This window comes from Cervus elaphus, chromosome 21 (assembly GCF_910594005.1).
Source record: "Cervus elaphus chromosome 21, mCerEla1.1, whole genome shotgun sequence".
Taxonomy (NCBI): domain Eukaryota; kingdom Metazoa; phylum Chordata; class Mammalia; order Artiodactyla; family Cervidae; genus Cervus; species Cervus elaphus.
The window spans coordinates 53,856,498-53,882,731 of NC_057835.1; the positions used below are offsets into that span (position 1 = coordinate 53,856,498).

General features: G+C 35.2%; 1 protein-coding gene across 1 annotated transcript in view; it reads left to right on the forward strand.

Moving 5' to 3' along the window:
• The window catches only part of CSMD3 (CUB and Sushi multiple domains 3), a 1,322,573-nt gene that overhangs the window by 833,639 nt on the left and 462,700 nt on the right, over nt 1-26,234 (forward strand). Inside the window, exons 14-16 of the mRNA XM_043879976.1 lie at nt 9,323-9,505; nt 13,281-13,607; nt 17,800-17,994. Of these exons, the coding sequence (XP_043735911.1) occupies nt 9,323-9,505; nt 13,281-13,607; nt 17,800-17,994 (705 nt within the window). The remainder of the gene's footprint in view (nt 1-9,322; nt 9,506-13,280; nt 13,608-17,799; nt 17,995-26,234) is intronic.

Sequence of the window (26,234 nt, forward strand, 5' to 3'; positions counted from 1 at the left end):
GAATTTTACTCAGCCGTCAAAAAGAATTCATTTGAACCAGTCCTAATGAGATGGATGAAGCTGGAGCCCCTTATACAGAGTGAAGTAAGCCAGAAAGATAAAGAACATTACAGCATACTAACACATATATATGGAATTTAGAAAGATGGTAACGATAACCCTATATGCAAAACAGAAAAAGAGACACAGAAATACAGAACAGACTTTTGAACTCTGTGGGAGAAGGTGAGGGTGGGATGTTTCAAAAGAACAGCATGTATACTATCTATGGTGAAACAGATCACCAGCCCAGGTGGGATGCATGAGACAAGTGCTCCGGCCTGGTGCACTGGGAAGACCCAGAGGAATCGGGTGGAGAGGGAGATGGGAGGGGGGATCGGGATGGGGAATAAGTGTAAATCTATGGCTGATTCATATCAATGTATGACAAAACCCACTGAAATGTTGTGAAGTAATTAGCCTCCAACTAATAAAAAAATTAAAAAAAAAAAAAAGAATGCATATTGTGGGGAACCATACCACCTGGGTTCAAATCATAGATTTACTATTTAAAATATGTGTGACTCTAGGCAAGTTACTTACCTCATTGGGTCTGCATAGGGTTGTGTCAAGGTTAAATGTAACAAATGCTTAGAACTTTGCCTAACACATACATGATATATGAATGTTTGTCATCACTATGTATACAGACACTTGAAATGCAAAGTTATGAATAAAATATCATGGGAAGAGACAAATGAGTAAATAATTATAGTAAAATATAAGGATTGATGTAAGTATCCCTAAGGCCTGTTGTTGTTCAGGCTCTCAGTCATGTCCAGCTCTTTGCAACCCCATGGACTGCAGCAGGCCAGACTTCCCTGTCCTTCACCATCACCCAGAGCTTGCTCAAACTCATGTCCATTGTATCAGTGATGCCATCCAACCATCTTTTCTTCTGTTGTCCCCTTCTCCTCTTGCCTTCAATCTTTCCCAGCATCAGTGTCTTTTGTAATGAGTCAGCTCTTCACATCAGGTGGCCAAAGTATTGGAGCTTCAGCTTCAGCATCAGTCCTTCTAATGCATAATCAGGACTGATTAGCTTTAGGATTGACTGGTTTGATCTCCTTGCAGTCCAAGGGACTTTCAAGAGTCTTCTCCAACACCACACTTCAAAAGCATCAGTTCTTCAGTGCTCAGCCTTCTTTATGGTTCAACTCTCACATCCATACATGACTACTGGAATAGCCATAGCTTGGACTATATGGACATTTGTTGGCAAAGTAATGGCTCTGCTTTTTAATATGCTATCAAGGAGCTTCTTCCAAGGAGTAAGCGTCTTAATTTCATGACTGCAGTCACCATCTACAATGACTTTGGAGCCCAAGAAAATAAAGTCTCTCACTGTTCCCATTGTTCTCATCTGTTTGCCGTGAAGTGATGGGACCTGATGCCATGATCTTTGTTTGTTGAATGTGAGTTTTAAGCCAGTTTTTTCACTGTCCTCTTTCATGTTCATCAATAGGCTCTTTAGTTCCTCTTCTGCCATAAGGCTGGTGTCATCTGCATATCTGAGGTTACTGATATTTCTCCCGGCAATCTTGATTCCAGCTTTTGCTTCATCCAGCCCAGCGTTTTTCATGATGTACTCTGCATAAAAATTAAATAAGCAGGGTGGCATTATACAGCCTTGACATACTCCTTTCACAATATTGAAACAGTCTGTTGTTCCATGTCTGGTTCTAACTGTTGCTTCTTGGCCTGAATATAGGTTTCTTGGGAGGCAGGTAAGGTGTTTTGGTATTCCCATCTCTTTAAAAATTTTCTACAGTTTGTTGTGATCCACAGAATCAATGGCTTTAACATAGTCAATGAAGCAGAGATAGATTTTTTTTGCAGTTGTTTTGTTTTGTTTTCTGGAATTCTCTAGCTTTTTCTTTGATCCAATGGATGTTGGCGTATAGAAATTCAAAGAAAGGAGCAAGTGACTAGAGTTACAAACTCAGGTCAATCTTTATGAAAGAGGTATAGTTAGACCTTAAAAGATCACAGGAATTTCCCCAGGTGTTACTTACCAGGATGTTTCTTATTTCCTGGCTGAGTCATCTTGCCTAAGAGCATGTTGATGTGAAAATGTCTTGACATGCCTGACACTTAGGTAGTTAGTAGGAAAATGGTTGCAGACCAAAAGGAAGAGACAGGAAAGGTTTAAAACACGAGGACTTCCATAGTACAGAATTTGAAGAGATACGGATAGTTTAAAAATTATCCTGGTGCCATAAAGGTGGTTTGGTGTGTTGAAATATTCAAGACAAGAACCTCTCTTAAAATTAATGTTACTATTTTTTGTTCCTGTTCCAACACTGGAAGCAATTTTCTTTCCTTCATTATTCCAGTGCCTGGCTAACAGTACTCTCTCCATCCTTTCTCTCAAGCAGTATTAAACGATGGCAGCATGTGGTCATTGGAGTCAGGTTGATGTTGAGTGGAAACTCACTTGAACTATTTCTACATATCTGACCTTGGTCAGCTTCTCAGAACCTTGTTTTTTCACCCATTAAAGTAGAATAAATAGGGTCTTCCTCTCAGTGTTATAATAAGTGATACATGTGTTAAAGCAGGTAAGTATTTAGCAAATCTCCTGTCAAAGTATAATCTCTCGATAATGGGAACTGATGATCTTCTCTTCCTGGGACCTTTAGATAGCCTAATCCCTCACTTTGTTTACTGTTTGCCAGTTTTAAGTTACTTATCAAAGCTTTGCATACATGTGTGCTGTGTCACTTCAGTAGTGTCTGATTTTGTGCAATTCTACGGATGGCAGCCCACCAGGTTCTTCTGTCAATGGGATTCTTCAGGCAAGGATACTTGAGTGGGTTGCCATACCCTTCTCCAGGGGATCTTCTATCTTATGTCTCCTGCATTGGCAGGTGAGTTCTTTACCGCTAGCACCACCTGGGAAGCCCCGTCTTAGCCTTCATTCCGTAGAAAACAAAGGCTCTGATGAAGCTTATAGACTAAGACTTTATGTGGGGAGGGCAGAGTACAATTCCAAGACAGCAAAAATGAAGGGAAAAAAGAGATATAACGGGGAAGCAGGGGGATCAAATATAAGGTAGTAAGTTACTGAGTAGCCACAGACTCAAGGAAAACACAGTGTATTGGCCATGTGGGCCTCATGGACCAGCTGTGGTTTCAAACCACCTGTTTTGGGAGAAGGCGGATGAGCAATATTTCTTCTGGTCTCCTTCCCATCTTTTTTCTTGGTAGTCAAAGTTCATCCCTCAGACATTAAATTGTCCACAGTTACAGGTGGCACTGTAGCACCTTAGAGAAGCTGTTGAGAGAGACCAAGTTTCTGGCAATTTTGTAGGATCAAATCTGGATCCTGGAGCTACTACAATTTTGCTGCAATAGACAAAATAAAGGTGACTATACCAATGGTTGCTCCATGCCTCAAACCTATAGGCGACTGACACAACTGATTAAGCTGCCCTAGAATGGCCAGTGTAGTTCCTTCAGGCTGGCCTGCATGTCTTTTCAATATGTCCCCATCATTCTTTAAGCATTTCTTTTTACACAAGGTGTTCCAGTTTTGTCCTTTATGTTTCCTTGACCACTGCTGGAAGCGTTTTCCTGATTCCCTTTAGTGAAGAATGGTATTCAGACACCAGGATGTAAGCACTCATGTCCTTGTTGCTATAAGTACTTATTGTTTTTAGGACTCTCAGTGGATGGGACAATATCTGTGCATGCACACATGTGCATATGTGTGGTGTTTGACATAATACAGGCACATTCATCTCTATCTGTGTATATCTATATTTTAAACATGAATTAACATCAATTTCTCCAATTTTAGTTCAGCCACTCAGAATTCTTTGCAGCGTTCCAATTTTCCACATCCCCTTCTGGATAGTGAGAAGTCTAGCTATCCTTATCCTCAATACATTTATGATTTGCACAGTCCCCTCATATATACCTGATCTTACAACTTTACTGGCTGCTTCCTTGGCCTTGCTTCTGCTTCTTTGGCCTCTAGCCCCATTATCACTTACTTGACCTAACTATCTCCTAAATTCTTGTTGCCATTATCACTGTCTCTGCTATAGGATGAATATTTGTGCTTCTAAAAGTCACGTGTTGAAACCTAATCCCCAGTGTGATGATATTTGTACGTGGGGCCTTTAGGAGGTGACTAAGTGATGAGAGTGGGTCCCTGATAAATGGAATTAGTTCACTAGGAGCTCCCTAGCCCCTTCTACCATGTGAGGACATAGCAAAAAGACAGACATTGGTGAATCTGGAAAATGAGCCCAGTCCAGATACCAAATCTACTGACACCTTGATCTTGGACTTTTCAACTTTCAGAACTATGAGAAACAAATTTCTGTTGTTTACAAGCCATAGCAACCCACTCCAGTTTTCTTGCCTGGAGAATCCCATGGACAGAGGAACCTGGCGGGCTAGAGTCCATGGGATAGCAAAAGTGTTGGGCATGATATGGAGACTAAACAACAACATTCTCTTATAATATCTTGAAAGAACTCAGGCTCCTAACACCAAGTCACCACATCTAAAGAAAGAGAAAAGACCTTATCTTTTCTAATACTTCTCTTCTTTTTACACCTAGGAAACCTTTCCTTCCTTATTCTTCCTCAGTCCATATAGTAAAATAGCTCTAAGATAGTTTCAGGCTCACCTCTGCTGTGAAATTCTTACCTATTTGTCAACCTCCAATTCAACGGGCCTTGGCTCTACCTCCTTTTGCCCTCATTTAAGGACATAAGCTACATCTTATTTGTCTTTATATTCCTAGGGCCTAGTCTTATTTTTGATACATGTTAGAAACTAAACAAATGTTTCATAAATGGATAATTAGTGAATGAAAATTTCTTTGCAGTAGCTTGGGGATCATGGCTATAGATTCAGACAGACCTAAACTGTGCTATTGATTTTGTGAAATTGGGCAAGTTAATATCTATTTCTTATCTGTTTTGACTGTTATAAGAAAAAATACTATAGACTGGGTGACTTATAAACAAGTATGAATACTAAGTCCAAGATCAAGGTCCTGGGAAATTCACTGTTTGAAAAGAGCCCATTTCCTGGTTCACAGATGGCTGTTTTTTTTCCCTGTGTCTTCACATGGCTAGATAGGTAAGGGACCTTTGTGAATTCCTCTTTTATTATTGCAGAAATGCCATTTATGAAGACTCCACCCTCATGACCTTATCACCTTCCAAAGACTCCACCTCAAAATATCATCACATCGGGCATTATATTTCACCATATGAAGTTAGGGGGAGACAAAAATATTCAGTCTGCAGCATTATTTCTCTGAGCATTACTTAACTTCTCTGATTTTTTTTTTTATCAGTAAGTAGAGGTGATAATAGTTCCATTATATATTTGTAATGAGGATTAAATATTTTAAAAAGGTTTTTTCATAATGTCAGTATAATTTCTATGTAAAATAAATGGTAGTTACTATTATTAATAACTGATTTTTGTGCAAAACTCTATTATAACATTCATCTGGTGTGTATAAATTATTTATTCAGATATTATTTATTAGTCTTGCCTTGATAGAAAATAATTTCAAAAATAAGTGAAAGAAAGTGAAAGTCACTCAGTCTTGTCCAATTCTTTGGAACCCTATGGACTATACAGTCCATGGAATTCTCCAGGCCAGAGTGCTGGAGTGGGTAGCCTATCCCTTCTCCAGTGGATGTCCCTGACCTGGGAATTGAACCAGGGTCTCCTGCATTACAGGCAGATTCTTTATGAACTGAGCTATCAGGGGGTATATGGTTATTTTTCTTATTGCATGTTGTTTCTCAGTCTAAGAGAATATTGCAACTTCAATATTATATCTTCATTTGAAAGTATATTATTGATTTAAAGAATATTGTTTTAAAGGAGCAAAGAAAAAAATAGTTTCAAAATAGTATAGTAGAGTAAGCACCTATTCTCATCGCTAGCCCAAAGATGATAGAAAACATATTAAAAAAAAAAATCTGTTGCTTAAGAAGAGAACATCTAAGTTATTGTAAGGCTATAGGGGATTTCTGAGACCCATAAATATAAATAAACATATGAATATATATATATATATATGTATATATATGGAATATAGAGACAAGCTGAGAATTTCATAAACCAGTGCCTCTATGGGCTGCTATTGTTATACCTTCTGCCTAAGAAGCCATCATTCATTGGGACCAGAAACCTCCAGAGAATAGGCCACTGGCAATCTTGAGAAACCAAGTAATTGCTACAGAAGAAAATATTTTGGCTCCAGAGCCAAGTACCCAGATATAAAATGGAAGGCAAATGTAGTTATCAAGAGGGAGGGGTCCCCAACTCAGGGTGAAGATCATAAAAGTGGACTTCACCGTGGATTACCAGAGATAATTTATACCTAGAAGTGTGACATGATTCTGACATTAGAAGAAATAAGCCTGAAGTTTACAGAAGCAAACCAATAAAAACACTTACTTGACTACTCATTCAAAATCAGCATTTTTGTTCTTCCCTTCAAATAATTGCCCCCTGCACTTGTCATCGTAGGCTTGACAACCATTATGATTCATCAAATACGTTTTCAAATATGCTGCTTCAGAAGAAACTTTAGTCTGCTACACTTGAAGCAGACTTCTGCTTATACCCAAGGAAACAGATAAAAAAAAATTTTTTAAAAATTGAAACAACTATACTAGATATCCTTATAAAAATAAAGGGGGATATCATGTCCATGAAAAAAAAATAATAGGTTATGAAACAATAAAAAGTAATAAATCATTAAATATTCAAGAAATTGCAACATATTTTAAACATAAATAAAAGTGCACCACCACCATAGCACATATCACCTTCTAAAGTAAGACTTTTATTCATTATTATTTGTGAACTTCCAGTGGAATATACACTATTAAAAAGCAGGAGTTACTGTCTGCTTATTCATTGATCTATCCCACATAGTACCTGGAAGAGAATCTAGCACATCAAAGGTCCTCAGATATTTGCTGAATAAGTTGAATGACTCAATGTGATGTGAACTATGTAAGTGAGCTTGATTGAGCTACAAAGAAACCTGGAAAAATTCATACTTAATTTGGAATTTTAACAGTTATTTAAAAAACTGTCAGAGAGGGTGGACAAAAGATAATTAAGGACATAAGTTATTTCAATTTGAAAAATATATCAAATTTGAATTGAATGTTTTACTGATTTACCCACTGTGAGAGCTGGATATACTTATACTGATGATTAAAGCAATAGCACTACAAATCAGCAACAAAATGATAGCCTAGACCCATACATTTAAAAGCACTTTGAAACTATGATTTAAAGAGGAAATAAAGATGGAAACTATAAACTATTTAGAAGTGAACAACAACAGCAACAACAAAAGCTCTAAATACAAAAGCAGTACTCTGAAGAAAATTTATAGACTAAAAAGCATATTTTTAAGGAAACAAGAAAGGCTGAAAATAAACTAATATAGAAACAAATCCTAAAATTTAAGCTTAAGAAGGTGGAGAAAGAATAGCAAAATAATGCAAAAGAGTTGAACTTTGAGTAGACTAGTAAATTTGACAATATTTTGTAAATATGAAGAAAAGAAAACTGGAAGACTAATCACAAATAACTTGCATTAGGAGTAAGAAAATTTATGATTTATATTTATAAAAATATATTTAAAGATTATATAACACAATTCTATACCTGCTAAACTATCAACTTGGAAATTTTGGAAAATTTCACTTCTCTAACATATATATATATATGTTTTATATATGTGTGTGTGTGTGTGATTTTATGTTGCTAAATCCTCCCCCAATTTTTTCAATAGGAAAATAACCTTAGAAGATATTGAAACAGTGTTCAGATATCTACCTCAAAATTATGCCAGACTCAGTCAGCTTTTTTTTTCTTTTTTGGCAAATTCTAACACTCAGGTATCATTTTCTTGTTATACATCCTAGCCTAAAAGATTAATGAATGCTGGAAAATTGCTAATCTTTCTTCAATATGAAGTCTATACAGAAACAGCACAACAAAAAATTTAGACCAAAGGACCAATGAATGTCACTATGACACAGAAAGAAATAAATATCAAATCAAATCCAGTGTATTAAAGAAATCGCAATAACTATCCATGTTTTCTGCTAAGGATACAAGGGCATTCAAAAACATCTCCAAAATTATTGTTTGATTAAAAAGCAACATGTTATAGAATATGCTGAGAGTGTACTGCAATATAAGTTACAATACTTATACAAAGCAATACTACATAGATTTTGTGAAGAGGATTTTTATATTTATGCAAATACTGATGCTTATAATAATATGTATTTTGTGTGTGTGTGTGTGTGTGTGTGTGTGTGTATAATTGTAAAAGCATGAGGAAAGAACTGGAAAGATGCATGACAAATTGGTACTGGTTGATTACAGAAGAACCAGGAACGTGTGATCATTGGAGTGTCAAGAGAGATCATAACTTTATCTCAAAGTTTGTTTGTTTTTTAATTTAACTGTTAATTTTTGGTTGTTTGAGGATAGCTATGTTAATGTTACCTCATGAAACTTAAAAACCAAAACAATCACCACAATAATCTACAATTGGCCTGGTCACTCCACAATGAAGGTCCCAGATATTTGAAGTTTCCTTGAGCACATGTTGAAAGGGTGTTTTAATGTGCTCTGAAGAGAATTTTTTCTTTCAATCTCCTTCAATTGAATTCACCCAAAAAACATTTGTTGAGAAATGTATAAGGGTAATTTGGAATACTAAATTGACCTCTGCTCTAAGGAGCTTTTCAAAGGGTCTAGTTGGGGAAGGTAATTCAACCAACAAGTACTAGGGAGAGTGGCAGATACCATGTGGAAGGAATTCACTGATTGTTCTAGGAGCACAGAGGCAGAGGATGTTACCCTGTGTTCTAGTTTCAATCTAGCAATTTCCTGTATCACGTACAGGTTACAAAAATAAGAAACGTTTTTGAAATTTGGGGGAAATACATATGTATGTAAATATGTGTACTATATGTATATAGTATAGACAGAAAATCTGGATATTGTTCACAATTATTCTGTTAGGAACAACCACATTAGCTCTGAAGACCTCTGATTCCCTGTCTTCAAAGTGAGAGAAAAACACTAAGTGTTCCCTAAAGATAATTACATCATAACCGTAGCAAAAGATTAAGACTGGGAGAACATTTTCATCTTTTGCTCTGAAATATCCTGAGTTTAGAGAGTATATGTCTCTAAATTGACTGTATGGATATCATATGCCTGAAACCCTTGAAATCTGACATATCATCTATTGTTACAGAAATTGAAAAAGAAAGTTGTGGTGATCCTGGTACACCCTTATATGGAATTAGGGAAGGTGATGGATTTTCTAACCGTGATGTTTTAAGGTTCGAATGCCAGTTTGGATTTGAATTAATTGGAGAGAAATCCATTGTTTGTCAAGAAAATAACCAATGGTCTGCAAACATACCCATCTGTATCTGTGAGTACCAAATGCTTTGCTTCCAGATAGCATATGTTACCCTGTCCTTGCATATAATTGATTTTGTAATTAATTGCAAAGAACTGGAACCATGTAATTATTTTTGAACGAGTAGCACTTTTTGGTACTCTCTTTAGCAAGTGTGCTTATGTCAAACTATAAATTTCCTTGCAGATTTAAATAAAGTTAACATAGTTCATTTGGTAATTGCAAAGTATATTTTACATATGTTCTCATAACACTTTATTGGTGGCATTTTATACTTTATAGATAGCATACTTCTTATGGAAATTATACATCTAAGCGAATTCTAATGGACTCATTTATTTTTAACGAGATAGTACATGCTTATTTGCAATCAGGAACACTTAAAAATATTTGAAGGTTATATTCTATGTATAATGCATTAACTTATTTTTGCTTGTAGATGCTCACACTAATGCATGGTTAAGTGCCATTTATTTATATTTCACAGAATAAAATTCATTAATGTTTATGGCCTACAATATGCTTGGATTAAAATAATATATTTCTTCAAATACATTGAAGCATTTCAATTTAGCTGAAGCAAAAATATAATTTGTTTTATTTGTTGATGTACTTTTAGATTAGATTAAAAACTATCTTCATTACAACAAATACAGCTTACCAGGCACGAGTGCAATAATTGAAAAGCTTGGATTTTAGTTTTCAATACAAATGGTAACATATAAGCTCATAATCATGAAAGTAAAAATAATTTTCTTGTTTTAAAATTATTTTAAAATTTTCTTGTATTTTATCTGTATCCAACTCTTATAATGATAATGCTTTTCATTTGTGAAATCCTTTATTCCCTACAAGGGCATTAGCACAAACCTTACTTCAAAATATAACTGACATTAGAAAAATTTAGCACTTTACAACACCTTCATTTTATCTAAATTTTAATTTGTGCTGCAAAACACACATTTTCCTTTATTGGAAGTGTTGATTCTTTAACATTTAAAATTCTTTAGCATTTTTAAACATGTACTGAGAACTTTTTAAGTGAATAGAGGCCAAATATTTCCTAATATTTGAAAAATATTATGCAGAAATTTATATTGCATTTTTTAAAGGTGATAAATAAATTTCTAATATGTCTAATGAACATATAAGGACTCTTCAACACTTTTGCTTTTATAAGTTACGTGGGTCCCTTTTGCAACTAAACTCTGTCAGTGTAGCAGGAAATACATTCATGGACAATAGGAAAATGAAAGTACAAGATTACGTTCAAATAAAATTTCATTTGGAAAATTAGAATTCAGGCTAGATTTGGCCCACAGATGATAGTTTCCTAGTCTCTGATTTAATGATCTGCATCTGAGGGTGGTGGTGTTTAGTCGTTAAGTCCTGTCCAACTCTTGCGACCCCATGAACTGTAACCTGCCAGGCTCCCCTGTTCATGGGATTCTCCAGGCAAGAATACTGGAGTGTGTTACTATTTCCTTCTCCATGGGATTTTCCCAATCCAGGAATTGATCCTGGGTCTCCTGCATTGCAGGCGGATTCTTTACCGACTGAACTACAAGGGAAGCTCTAAGTATATGAGGGAGGACTGACCAAATCTATCATGCTAATCTCCCTTGTCAGATTAAGTAGATGTCTACACAGTACTTTAGGTTTCCCAGGTAAAGAATCTGCCTGCTAATGTAGGAGGTGCAAGAGACATGGGTTCAATCCCTGGGACAGAAAGATCCTCTGGAAAAGAAAATGGCAACCTATTCTAGTATTCATGCCTGGGAAATCCCATGCACAGAGGAAACTGGTCACAGAGTCACAAAGAGTCAGACACAACTGAGTGAGCACACACACGATACAATACTTTAAACCCTTAATTATATCAAATGCATTTTTTTTATGTAACTTATTTTGATCTAGTGTTATACATCTATGAGTGCCATGCTAATTTTATGGTAATGACTTAATATTATGCTTAGTAGCACTTTGCTTATAAAAATTCTCACATCTATTCTTGCCTTTTTATTTTTTGCCAAGTTGTGTGCCAACGCATTAGATCAAGTTTCTAAAGAGATTATGTTAGGATTTTGATTGAAATTTAAAAGCAATTTCTATATAATTTACATATTTGATATAATGTTTTCTCATTCAGGAACATGGCATCCATGGCACCTCTTTTTTTTTGTAAAATTTCCTGTTCTAAATAAGTTTATAATTTTCTTTGTATGAGTTATTCATATTTTTGTAAGGACTATTTCTAGTCCTTAACTTTTATAGTCCTGTATTTTATAACTTTGTTTTTCTTCATAAACTATCTTTCAATTGCATTTTCAAATTAGCTATTGTTGGTTAAAAAAGGAAATTATTACTTGTTACACATTTATCATATATCAGAATTGAGGGCTTAAATCCTTTTAAAATTGTGTAAAGTGTTCTCTAGATTTTCTTAAAGTTTGTTCTAGTCAGCATTATTTAAAATAGTCAAACACAATGTTAGCATATACTAAAATGATTTAAAATATTTCCATTTTTGATGTAATACATTAATAGGTTCTGCAATATTAGACAAAGATTGTCTTCTTGGAAGAACACCTAGATTTAAAGATCTTGAAGTAAAGTCTTTTGAAATACTACTATGCTTTAGATCATGCTGATAGAATCTTCAACTTCACTAGAAGACAAAGCAGTGTTCATTAAAACACTGTGATATCATTCTTCTTATTAAATAAAAAAGGTCAGATAATACCAGTATCCATGCTAGTAGGGGTGTTGCACTATCTAATACATTTTTGTTTTATTTAAGTATAAGATAATACAACTTTTATAGACAAGAATTTAGCAAAATATTCTGAGGGCCAAAGTTCATATCCTTTGTCAATAAAGTATGGTACAAAATCGTATGAATTCAATTTTGTTTAAAAATATGTAAGAAGAAACACTGGAAGAAAATATAATACTTTTTAAAAATTTTTTTAAATTTTTTTTCTTTTACTTTTATTAGTTGGAGGCTAATTACTTCACAACATTGCAGTGGGTTTTGTCATACATTGACATGAATCAGCCAAAATATAATACTTTTTTAAACTATGATTTCCTCTGTGTGATAGATCGTTTTTGCTTATCCTTCCTCTGCTGTCTAACTTTTCTGTGTTAAATCAGTTTTAAATCAGATTTTTTAAAAGTTAAAAAAAAATCTGTGGGGAAATAAAGACTAAGCTTACTATGATATGAAAATTATTTTTTAGTTGTCTTTCCAGTGTTAGCCACTATCATGTATTAATTCATCTCCTTATTTGTGTTAGAAGCTCTCAGAGCATCCCATGCCCATGATAGGAATCAAGTTCACCTAGTTATTACCCTTACTCCAAGTTTTCTTCAGGTTGTATCATCCTGGTAATGTTAACCTACGTATTATTTTTGTTTGTTTGTTTTCAGTCATTTTGTGAGCTTTGTATGAAAATTTCTATATTCTTCTCCAATATTTTTTTGAAATACAGAAACTAAAACTTTGCACGATACTCTAACATGGACATGATAAATGTAAAAATAAGTTATTACTCCAATTATATTTTTGTGCATATTTAACATACAGTAATTCAAGGTACTAGTTGCCTTCCCTAATAATGTGCAAACAGTAACAATTTTTTCTGTTTTATAAGAGATTACATTGTTTAATATTTTTTTCAAACTTCTAATGGATTATTGTAATTATTGACAATGATAAATTGAGATACTGTATTTGAGATACTTTTAACATCTACTGTATTTTATGATTTTCCTATTTTAACAGTTCCTTGCCTCTCTAACTTTACTGCACCAATGGGAACAGTCCTTTCTCCTGATTATCCAGAAGGATATGGAAATAATTTAAATTGCATCTGGACAATAATCTCTGATCCAGGAAGTCGAATACACCTTTCTTTCAACGACTTTGATCTGGAATCCCAGTTTGACTTCCTTGCTGTTAAAGACGGGGACTCTCCAGACTCCCCAATTCTTGGAACCTTTACTGGGGCTGAGGTGCCTTCTCATCTTACTAGTAATAGTCATATACTGCGGTTGGAATTTCAAGCTGACCACTCAATGTCAGGACGTGGCTTTAACATCACTTACAACAGTAAGTTTAATTTTTCTATATAACATATTTCTATAAATTAGAACTAGAAAAGAAATCATACAAAACAGTCCTCTTGTTCCTCAGATAAGGAAATCTGAACACATCATATGTATAATTTCTATTGGGGTGGACTTTTAGTCCTTGATTCTAACCGTATTTTTATTGGGTTATTTAGTCTTTTAGTCTTTGATTCTAACCATATTTTTATTGTCATTTCTCTTTTTAAGAGGCATGATATTAAGGAGATATATTTCAAATATAATTTTATATCAGTCAATATATTAATTCATTTTATGAAATCATATAAGCATAATCTCACACCTACTATACATATTTCCCTGTTATTGGTATGCAAACATATCTTCCTTCTGGATACTCATAAATCAGTAGAGAATTTTAAACAAATAATGACAACACAGAGTTGTAATTCCAAAGATAAAATTCACTAGACTATCAAAGTATCACAGAGAAGGAAATTACTAATTTTGGGGCAGTGGATTATTAAATTGACTTAGCAAAGCCACTATGTGGATGATACCTTAGTGATTAAGAAGATCAGCTCTAAAATCAGTCTATGAAACTTCAAATCTTGGCTTTGCTGTAATATATTTTTAGGTTTAATAAGAGAGCCTCAGCATTCCCATCAATAAAGTTATATTGAGTTTTTGTAAGAAGTTGTCAATAAAAAAAAAACAGCGGTTTAGATTTAATAAAATAAGCTAATGTATTGGCTGATATAAATAATCTAAGAAAGAAATGAAACATTTTTTTGAAGCCAACCTGTGGATTATAACCTGGGAGACAGTCTTTCAGAAAGCTCTGAGGACTGTTCCACTGTTAGAGGTCAAAACATAGTTATGCAATGTTTTGAGACAATATACAAAGCAAGTGGTAATCCCCTATGAGATTAAGAAGGAATGTTATCTCCTAAGGCGGAGAAGGCAATGGCAACCCACTCCAGTACTCTTGGCTGGAAAATCCCATGGACAGAGGAGCCTGGTAGGCTGCAACCATGGGGTAGCTACAAGTCAGACCAGACTGAGCAACTTCACTTTGGCTTTTCACTTTCTTGCACTGGAGAAGGAAATGGCAACCCACTCCAGTGTTCTTGCCTGGAGAATCCCAGGGACGGGGGAGCCTGGTGGGCTGCCGTCTATGAGGTCGCACAGAGTGGAACACGACTGAAGCGACTTAGCAGCAGCAGCAGTATCTCCTAAGGAGGTCTGGTTAATGCAGATACACAATATACACTGAAGAGGAGGAAAGAGGCCCAAGAAGGTAGAGGAAAAAAAAATATGTTTAAATATTTATCATGTCATAAAATGTGAATTTTATTTAATCAGAGTAGGGTAATGCATGTAAACAATTCTTTATATATACCTAATAAATGCTCAATAAACATTAGCAGTTATTGTTTAGTTGCCTTCTGAACTATTCCTTTGAAAATTCTTGTTGTATTACTGTGCTCATTTTATTGTTCTAGTTTTAAGAATTCTTTGAGGTTATTTAGCTATTGTCTGTCATCCACATTTTTTGTGTTTCAAAAGGATGAATATTATTTTCTGAAAATAACATGGTATAAATATAGAAAAAGAATCACATAAAGAAAATATCTTAGTATGTTAACAAACATACATACTGATGCTTCTATTTCCACATATTTTACCTGAAGCTATAGAATGTCAGTGATTTTTATTGTTTATGTACAAAAGTACCACACTCCATCAGATATTGACCAATTTGATGAGTTAATGTTTGTGTCACATTATAATAGAATTTAATTTACTGCTCTCTGAAAAAAATTGTGCCCTCCTACCCCATCCCCTGGCCCCAGCCCATTTGGTGCTGAGCTTTGTCAATTAGTAACCAAATGTGGTTATTGTCTTTTCAAGATGACACTCATAGTGAATACTGGCACTCAAAAGTTGTCAATGTGTAATTGCACATTGTTCAAGTTAATTTAGCCATGATGTGTCATATCGGCCCTCTCTATAAATTAATTGCTTTATCTAAGTCCCTTTTAAAATGTTTCATCAGTTTAGTTCAGTCGCTCCGTTGTGTCCAACTATTTGCGACCCCGTGAATCGCAGCATGCCTGGCCTCCCTGTCCATCACCAACTCCCGCAGTTTACTCAAACTCATGTCCATCGAGTCGGTGATGCCATCCAGCCATCCCATCCTCTGTTGTCCCCTTCTCCTCCTGCCCCCAATCCCTCTCAGCATCGGGGTCTTTTCCAATGAGTCAACTCTTCGCATGAGGTGGCCAAAGTACTGGAGTTTTAGCTTCAGCATCAGTCCTTCCAATGAACACCCAGGATATATGTATAAATATAGAGAATATATGCATTTTTCTATTTACACTTTTTATGTTGTTGTAAATGCATATATCTGTTTGTTTGTTTGCTAAACAGGGATCATTGTTCTCTGACTTCAAAATGAACTTTGGGTCCCACCAAGTCCTAACCACTGTACTGCCAGGGAATTTCCTTAAATGCATATTTTTATCTTTAATATTTATGGTACCTTGAAGATATTATGGAAATATGCCTTTGTTCCTTGTTCTGTTTTTTAGTAAATGATTTAACCCATTGTATTCAAATTCTTACTCCCATGCTTCCTACTGATTGTTTTTTCCTGAAAAATTATACAGCAGATGTTATATTCAGGAGCAACCAGACTTAATCAAAATTATGCTTTTAAGAAGCACAACAGAAAGAAATTAGAAATAAGTGTACATGCAAAATAAATTTTATACATTTTAGAATTTACTTAAAATTATTTTGTACTGAAAGGGAAAGTGGCTTCCCTGATGGCTCAGACTGTAAAGCCTATACCTGCAATGCGGGAGATCTGGGTTTGATCCCTGGGTCAGGAAGATCGCTGGAGAAGGAAATGGCAACCCACTCCAGTATCCTTGCCTGGAGAATCCCATGGACGGAGGAGCCTGGTACACCACAGTCCACGGGGGTCGCAAAGAGTCGGACACGACTGATCGACTTCACTGTCACTTTCTTTCACTTTATTATTTTGTACTGTTTAACTTAAAAATGAGGAGATGGAAAAAAAAAATGAGGAGTTGGGTAATACAGTTATATAATTTATGAACAATATCAGTGATGATTTAGTGAAAAATTGAAATAACTGCATGTACTCATGCAGTATGAATATGATATTAAATTGTACATGCCTCATGAAATAGATTTTACATGTTTAGACTTGCTACTTTAAATATTCTTCCATCTATCTTATACTAATTTAAACACTTACAATGCAAATTTATAGGGCTCATGTAACCTATAAAATGAGAAATTTAAGTAAACACATTGTCCTTAAACAATTCTGCTACTTGCTGGGATGGGGCTAAATACACATCCTGGATGATACAAGGTGAAATAAGATAGTGGCCCTGAACCAAGAAACTTGCATTCGTTTGAGAGGCATGAGACAAATGATCCAAGACAGAGTATGTTGTGGAGAAAAAGTAAAGCCAGACCAGGGGATACATTTCAATAGTATCTTGATGATCTGAGTCAAACTATTAATACTTTTTCTGAATTTCACATTACTTTTTAGAGTAAATGGCTCTCGGGCTGTTCTAAATATTAAGTGATGTGATAATGTATAATATCTACAGCTTCTATCACAATGCCTAGAACATAGTGATTGCAAAAGAATTAGCTATTTTCCATTTTCCTAGATGGCAGAGAATAAATGATATATGGAAAATTATTGAAAAATTGAAAGACTTTCATACTAGATTGAAACATTTCATGTTAATTCTCACAATGAGACTATCTCTTTATTCCAAACAATGAATCACAACAGAAATTTTCAAGGACATGTAGTCAATCTGTTCTGTATTAACATTAGTTGGAATTTTGTTCAGCTTAACCTGGAAATTTTACTTAGATATACTAATGATTTCAAGAAATAAGCAGAAACAATTCTATTTTGAAATATTGTAATTTTATAGTGCAGTTCTTATTTTAACACTGATACATCATCTATTACACATCAGAGAGAAACGGGTGTGGTCAGAGGAGAGTCTCTCTATTTTGTTTTTTTAATAAATAAGGGCTTTTCTAGTAATGAACATAACCTTTCTAAAAATCAATTTTTATCACCCAGATACTCAAGGGTCTGTTTCATACTACTAGTTTGTATGTTTTTCTCTTCTTTTGCTGTTCTCAAGCATTTGGACATAATGAGTGTCCTGATCCTGGAATACCAATCAATGCAAGGAGATTTGGAGACAACTTTCAATTAGGAAGTTCAATTTCAGTTATTTGTGAAGAAGGATTTATTAAAACCCAGGGAACAGAAACAATTACATGTATACTTATGGATGGAAAAGTGATGTGGAGTGGCCCAATTCCAAGATGTGGAGGTAAGCACAATGCTCAGTGAAAAATACAATTCCATCATCACAATGCACCAGAAACCATAACAGGAAATGTGTTGTTCTGCCAGGACTGTTGTAATCTTAAAATATCATTTAGTATTTTTCTATAGACATATAGCATGCAAATTGTACATTTAATATTTATTATTTTATCTTTATTATTTCAACTTTTGGAAATCTTTTAGAAACTCCTTTTAAAAGAAGTGCTTATTAAATGATATACAATAATAAATAGTAAATATTAGTTGCACATGCAGGTTACCTTCAATATATTTCACAGTTATAGCTGAGTAAACTTTATAGTTTCCAGTCATATTTTTCTTGGTATTTTAACTATTCATGATATAAATTTATTTTCAAAAATGTATTATTATTAATTACATTGAATAAGTTTATGCTAAAGCACCTGTTATTTAAAATGTATAATTTTATAGGAATAGTTTACTGAACTTTTTTTTCAATTTTGATTTGAATGTAATATAATGTAGTCAAGAATGTTCAAGACAAAATATATGTGTTATATGTGTATAGCACACATATATATCTGCAATGTTTGTGAGTATCGATATATCTTTGAATATATATACTCACATAAACTCATAAATTATCTTGGTAACAGGGAAAGATGATCATCTTAAGGATAATATTATATATCAAGTATATAGTGTTTTAATATAGAATCTGTAAGAGTGAATGTGGGTTGGCTTTTATTTAGAATTGACACAGTAAGAATTAACATTTTGAATTACATTTTTCTATTCTAAGGTTACATAACCATTTTATAAAAAATATATATGAAAGAACTTTTACTAAGATATAGATGAACTAGAATCATTAAACACCTTTCAATAGATCACTATGTAGTGATTTTAGGTGACAATTTTGAGTGGTTTCTTACTTTCTTTGCTTTCCCAATTATTCTTCTTAGCTGTGCCCAGACTGACATTGGACCTTTGTTTTCTCAATTTCTAGCTAATAAATTGGGGATGTTTAATACATATTTTCTAAAAGTATAACCAGTGTAATTGAATAATTCAGCTATTACCTATAAATATTGAGTTTCATTGAATTGAACATTTTCATAATGTCTCATGGTGAAATAATCCAGACCATGCAATTAAGTTTTCCCCTTAGCGCCTTCAATTAGCACCTCCCTCCTTTCCAATCACTTCATCAGAGGGCCAAACTAGATGACTTCACTGTCCTTTTCCAAACCTGAAATATTATGGGCTTCATAGGGGTTACCCTGACAATGGCTATGACTATGCTATTATGTTTAAAATGCATAATGAATCTGCACAATGCAGGACTAAAATAAAAGGAGAGAGTTGAAAGTAATATTCAAATTTTTCCATAATACTTTGCCCCGGAGCTCATCATTCTTTTAACCTAGTGCCCAGCCTAGACTTGGGAAATCAGTCAGGAAAGTTCTCATTAGTATTTGAGGGAAAAGTAGGAGATAAAAGTTTGTTTCAGGTAGAAGGCATAGTACTGGTTCAGTGTGACTGGAGTGGAGGATAGAGGGACGGGGCTTGATAAATTCAGAGGCCTCTGAAGAATGAAATACTTTGCAACAGCACTAAGGAGATTAAAAATTATCCTGTGGCAACAGGAAACCACTTCAGTTTGGAAGTGACATGACTTGAGCCCCTCCCAGCACGGTGTTATTTACAGTCTCAGTGGACAAGCATAGAGACCACCTCCAGATAATTGGATCTCACTGAGTCCTCGCTTGGCTAACTTAGGTATTGGTTTAGGAGCTGTTTGGTGCCTGGATGCATGGAGAAGTAAAAATAATGAGGTTGACATCAAGAGATCATTTGATGAATTGCTACTTTATGTGAGAGAGCAGTTTCAGTGAGACTTTTCACCATGAAAAATGAATGGTATTTAACTTTTTAAAAATAAGTGAAACAAAATATTCAGAACTCTCATTTGGCACGGGCCAACAGGGTCTCAGATTCCTAAAGAGAACTTTATAAATTTTCCAAAGGAGAAGAATATTTTTTCTGCATATGTGAGTAAAATTACATGCAGTTGGCTCACCCGCCAGTTTCTGGATCCCACACTAAGTGGGAACATCACTAAGGATAAGACTAGAGCCAGGGAGGGCAGAATGGTCGTGGGCTGGAAACAGTCTTCCCCTGGCACTTGCCAGATTACCTGCCATATCCCAGGCTATGTTTTGAGCCAGTTTCCACCAGATAAAACAGACTACTGTCAGCTAACTCTGGTGAGTTTCATTTCTAAGACTCTGATTAAGGATTCTAAAGACTTCCTTTAGTTTTTCCAGAATTCTATTTAGGTACTAACAATAAAAGCCTGAGATTAGCTGAGGAAAGCTTTTTTTCTTTTTCTAAGTTCATTTTTCTCTCCTTTCTTTCTTTCTGTTTTTTTTTTTTCTTTTAATTGCAACTCTTCCTCCCCCAACCCCCAAGTGGCCACACAGCCACTCCAACTCACACAAAGAAATATGTCTGAGTGCCTTCTCTGCCTATAGTCTTTGTTATTTAGCCTTTTATATTTTGGCAGAAAAATGTTTTGCTTATTATTTATTATAGTTTATCCTCTGGGACTCTCTCACAGTTTCCAATATATGCTTAATATTTTAGCTGTTTTTTAAATTATCATTGTCTTAAATATTTTATATAGATTAACTATGTACATGTTTATGTATTGTAATTAATAGAAATAACCTTCTATTTCAATTTTATTTTCTAAACACAAAGAACTACAAGATCAAATGCATTGTTAAAAAATTGCTAATGTGTATGGATTTCTATGGGCTTCCCTGGTGGCTCAGTGGTAAAGAACTCACCTGCCAATTCAGGAGACGTGTGGGTTCAATCCCTGGGTTGGGGAGATCCTGCAGTGAAGGAAATGGCAACCCACTCCAGTATTTTTGCCCAGGAAATCCCATGGACAGTAGAGCCTGGTGGACAGTAGAGCCCATGGGGTCACTAAATAGACACAATTTAGCGACTCAACAACAACAATGGATTTCTGTGTGTTAACATTAGAAAATAGCAAATAATTTGTTTTCATCAGAATTTATAGAGCAAAGGAGGTCACTATAAAATGTTTTGATAAGAAAACCCAGGGCTTCAGTTCACTTAAAGATTGCTCTCTCCACCCAACTCCTCTCTATCACAATTATATAGAAATTTAAGCACTATTGGCAAATTAATGATCCACTAGTGTCAACCAGTCTTCAATGCTAAAACTGTGGAAAATCTTTAAGAAGAAAAGAAACCTTCTATCTGCCACAGGCCTTGAAAAAAGATTGTCCAAACAGAAAGGGAGAGATGAAATCATAATATATTGCAGTTCTGTGATCCCATAGCAGAACTAAGATTTATTTCAGATAGCTTAAATGTAATTGTTAACAGAATTGGGTTTTACATTTTATTCACTGACCTAAAGTTCAACCCTGATACATTAGCTAGGGATAGATTTAGGCTATCTTTTTAAATTTTTGAACTTTTTTCTCTAGAATGGATCAAATTTCCTCATGAGGAAGAAGGATTAGATGCTTTATAAAACCTTGAGACCATTCAGTTTTGCTGATGGAAAACAGAACACATTAATTTTTATAATTAGCGTTGGAATTATTCACTTTGAATTTCACAAACCATCTGCCTAACTCAATTTAGTAACAATCAATGACTCTGTCACTCACACCTAGACAGTAGCCTGAATAAAACTGGCTTTATCTAGGGCCAGTCTCTGCATGGAGTATCCTTCAAAGACACATCCTAGAGCCATGATGAATGGTTATCATAGGTCTCCTGTAATGGGTTGACACAGGGATTTTCATGATTTTCTACAGAGAAACATTCCTTAAAAACTATTCCTGCTGCCCCTATTGTTCAGCGCTTTTCCTTGCTATATCTTATTTTAAATATTTCTATGAGTTTACTACATATCCAGAACATATTGTTCCAACACTTGCACTCAGTTCAAATTCATTTTGATATTTATGTCCTCTAGTGAGCTGAAGCTAAGTGCCATTAGATGGAGGTTTTGATGGATCTGAATTCACTAATAGCACCAAACACCTCATGTCATAACCTCAGTGCTTACAAAAGCAACACAATAACAGAAATAAATTAAGTGGGCTGAATAAAACAGTCTGTCCTTTTAAGGAAGAGGTATTATTTCTCACTTTTTATAGAGATATGTTTACTAATAAACAATTCTCTGTTTAACAACAGTAATAAACAAGAATACAATATCATTAACAGCTGAAAACAATGTTCCCATTAGCACATACAGTCTCTTCATGCACATTTGAAAGAGCATTTTCCAAGAGAGAAATGACTTGAACTAATGGTTACTAAGGCACTTTAACTGGAAAATCAACAGCAACAACCAGTCCTTTGGGGAGTATGTCAGGCTGGTGGAACAGGTTAGAAGTCATATATCAACCTCCCCTCCCTTTTGAGAAAACACACAAATGTCCTAGGAAACTGGGTGCCCTTACCTATGAACAATGTTCCAGATAGTTATTTCAAGAAAATGCTTTCTGAGTTCCTCATTTTTGTGAATTTGTGTAAATCAGTGAATTTTTTCAGGTCCAATCCTCTGGCACCTAGAGTCCAGCTGGAACATCCTATCCTGAATTGCGCATTTTCCCCCAGAGGGGGAATTTCAACCTCAGTCTACACTGTCCTTTTGACTTTGCACTGACATTCTGCTTATGTTTGATTCTTTTTTGCCATCCGGCACTGCAATTTTTCTAATAATTTAGCTGCTTGTTGTTGTTGTTATTCAGTCATGTCTGACTTTTTGCAACCCTATGGACTGCAGCCTGCCAAGTTTCCCTGTCCTTCACTACCTAATTTCCAGAAAATTCAGAAAATGCATCATAGCACTGTAACTGTGAAGCCTTGGAAATTCATTTTTTATATACACAGACATTAACTATACCCCTCAATTATCCTCCAAATTGGAGACCTGGGCATGGAGATGACAGATTGTAAATAGTTTGCCATAGATGCATCAATTGGTGGTATTGTTCCATTACTCAGTCATGTCCATCTCTTTGCAACCCCATGGACGGCAGCAAACCAGACTTCACTGTCCTTCACCATCTCCGGGAGCTTGCTCAAACTTATGTCCATTGAGTCAATGATGCCATCCAACCATTTCATCCTCTGTTACTGCCTGCTCCTCATGCTCTCAATCTTTCCCAGCATCAGGGTCTTTTCCAGTGAGTCAGCTCTTTGCATCAGATTGGAACTTCAGCTTCATCATTAGTCCTTCCAATGAATATTCAGAGTTGATTTCCTTTAAGATTGATTGGTTTGATCTCGTGCTGTTCAAGGGACTCTCAAGAGTTTTCTCTAGCACCACAGTTCAAAAGCATTAATTCTTCAGCACTCAGCCCTTTAAGGTTCAACTCTCACATCAGTACATGACTACTGGAAAAATGATAGGTTTGAGTAGATGAACCTTTGTCAGCAAAGTGATGTCTCTGCTTTTTAATACACTGTCTAGGTTTGTCATAGCTTTCCTTCCAAGGAGCAAATGTCTTTTAATTTCAGGCTACAGTCACTGTCTGCAGTGATTTTGGAGCCCAAGAAAATAAAAACTGTCAGTTTCCATTTTTTCCCCATCTGTTTGCCATGAAGTCATGGGACCAGATGCCATGGTCTTAGTTTTTGAATGTTGAGTTTTAAACCAGCCTTTTCACTCTCCTCTTTGACCTTCATCAGGAGGCTGTTTAGTTCCTCTTTACTGTCTGCCATTAGAGTGGTATCATCTGCATATCTGAGGTTGTTGATATTTCTCCCTGCAATCTTGATTCCAGCTTGTGATTCATCTAGCCTGGCATTTCCCATGATGTGCTCTGCCTGTAAGTTAAATAAGCAGGATGACAATATGCAGCCTTGTCATACTCCTTTCCCAATTTTGAACCAGTCTGTTTCATGTCTGGTTCTAACTGTTGCTTCTTGACCTGAGTATGGGTTTCTCCAGAGGCAGGTAAGATGGTCTAGTATTCCCACCTCTTGAAAAATTTTCCAGTTTGTCATGATCCACACAGTCAAAATCTTTAGTGTAGTCAGTGAAGTAGAAGTAGATGTTTTTCTGGAATTCTCTTGCTTGTCTATGATCCATTGGATATTGGCAATTTGATCTCTGATTCCTCTGCCTTTTCTAAATCTAGTTTGTATATATGGAAGTTCTTGGTTCACCTACTCTTGAAGCCTAACTTGAAGAATTTTGATCATTACCTTACTAGCATGTGAAATGAGTACAATGTGAAGTAGTTTGAACATTCTTTGAAATTCCTCTTCTTTGGGATTGGAATGAAAACTGACCTTTTCCAGTCCTGGGCCACTCCTGAGTTTTCCAAATTAGCTGGTATATATGCTTTAAGAGCATCTTTTAGGATTTGAAATAGCTCAGCCTAAATTCCATGACCTCCACTAGCTCTGTTTGAGTAATGCTTCCTCAGACCTGCTTGACTTCACACTCCAGAATGTCTGGTTCTAGGTGACTGACTACACCATCATAGCTACTATTGTGGCTCAATTGTGTGGCTTAATTTGATTCAGGCCGACTCAAGAACTGAACCAGATTCAGGAAGCAGTAAGTAAGATAGAATTTTTACTTTGATTTTCTTTGAGCTGGGATGCAAAGGTTTTAAACAATGCAGTAACTAGAAAGCATCCCAAATATTTTTCTAAGCTATATTTTCCCTCATCTCCCATTCAAGGTAGTTGTTATATATAAAAATCAACACCATCTTTGTTATGATCATTTTTTTTCCTCTGATGACTACACATACATTTATCTCATCATTAAGCTGTTCTTCTCTTTCTTCCAATTTTCCTTTTCTCAGTCCCATGCTCTTGCTCACATATATTTAGCCCTTCTCCTCAATACTTAACCCTAAGATTAGCCAAGACCTACTTATTAACTCCAAAGTACTCTGCCCTCAGGAAAGATTAGTTCATACCATTCTAATGGTTTTCAATTAAAATTTGTCTCCATAGAAGCTTGGTAAATACAATTTTCCACTTCATTATTTAAAAAAAAAAAGAAATCAAGTTTTTGACCTGTCTTTTCAAGCTACTGTCTAACTTGCATTTCTACTTTATAACTACCTGCTTCTATATTTGCCAGTAATAAACCAGCCAATGAATTCCAAAAGAACTTGAAAGAGATACCATGCCTTGAGATTTAGAATTAAACAAGAGAGTTCTCTTCCCAGGTGTCAAACAGTGAGCACTAAGTCATCTAGAGATTTTCTGTAAGACAGTTGGACATAAATTGTCTTCTATCTCTGTTGTAGTCATAGAAGGAAACTTCTCTTGAGTATGAGGATTTATTATTCATTGATGAATGTCATTTAAAAAATGCTACTGAACTGTACTCATTCAAACTAAAGGATGAGAAGGATTTATTGGCAGACCAAAAACAAGAGTTTTGTTAAAATGTATTCATAATTTTTATAAAATCTGAAACACATGTTATTTACATTTTAAAATCTAATATTACTTGATAGTTTAAAACTCTAAAATCATTTAACTGTTCATGAAAAAAGTTGGACTAATCTAGAAATTGTATACCTTATTATGTCTCATTTTAATGAATATGCTACTCAAGTTCATGTTAGTCTCTCTTCTTGGTTTCTCCTCATGTCTATGATCTCTGTTTGTGTCCCAGAGCTTGGTCCTGAATATTTTCTTCCGTCTATTTCCATTCACTCTATTCATAATTTCCATCCAGTCTCCAGCCTTGAATGACATCTATGTTTAAGGCTCTCAAATTTCCATCTCCAGCCTATTTCTCTGTCTGAAGTCCTGGAGTCATCTATTCAACTTCCTCCTCAATATCTCTGCTTAGATGTTTAATAGGCATCTCAAACTTAGCCTGTCCAAAACTAATCAGATTCCCTGGTCACTCCAAATCTGATACTGTCACAGACTTTCACCATCATCATTAATAGGACATCCATTCTTCCAGTAATTCCAGCAAAAACTCTTAGGAGTAATTCCTGACTCCTTTCTTTCTGTCATAACCATACGCAATCCATCAGAAAAATATGTTACCTCTACTTTGAATACTTATTTTCAAAACCCATCTGCTTGTTACTTCCTTAACTGCTGACACTGGTTCGAGCAGCCATCGTCTGTGACCTAGATTACTGCAACAGTCTTCTGACTAGTCTCACCGCTTCTGCTCTAGCTCCTATTCCGTTCTGTAGAAATCGTTTG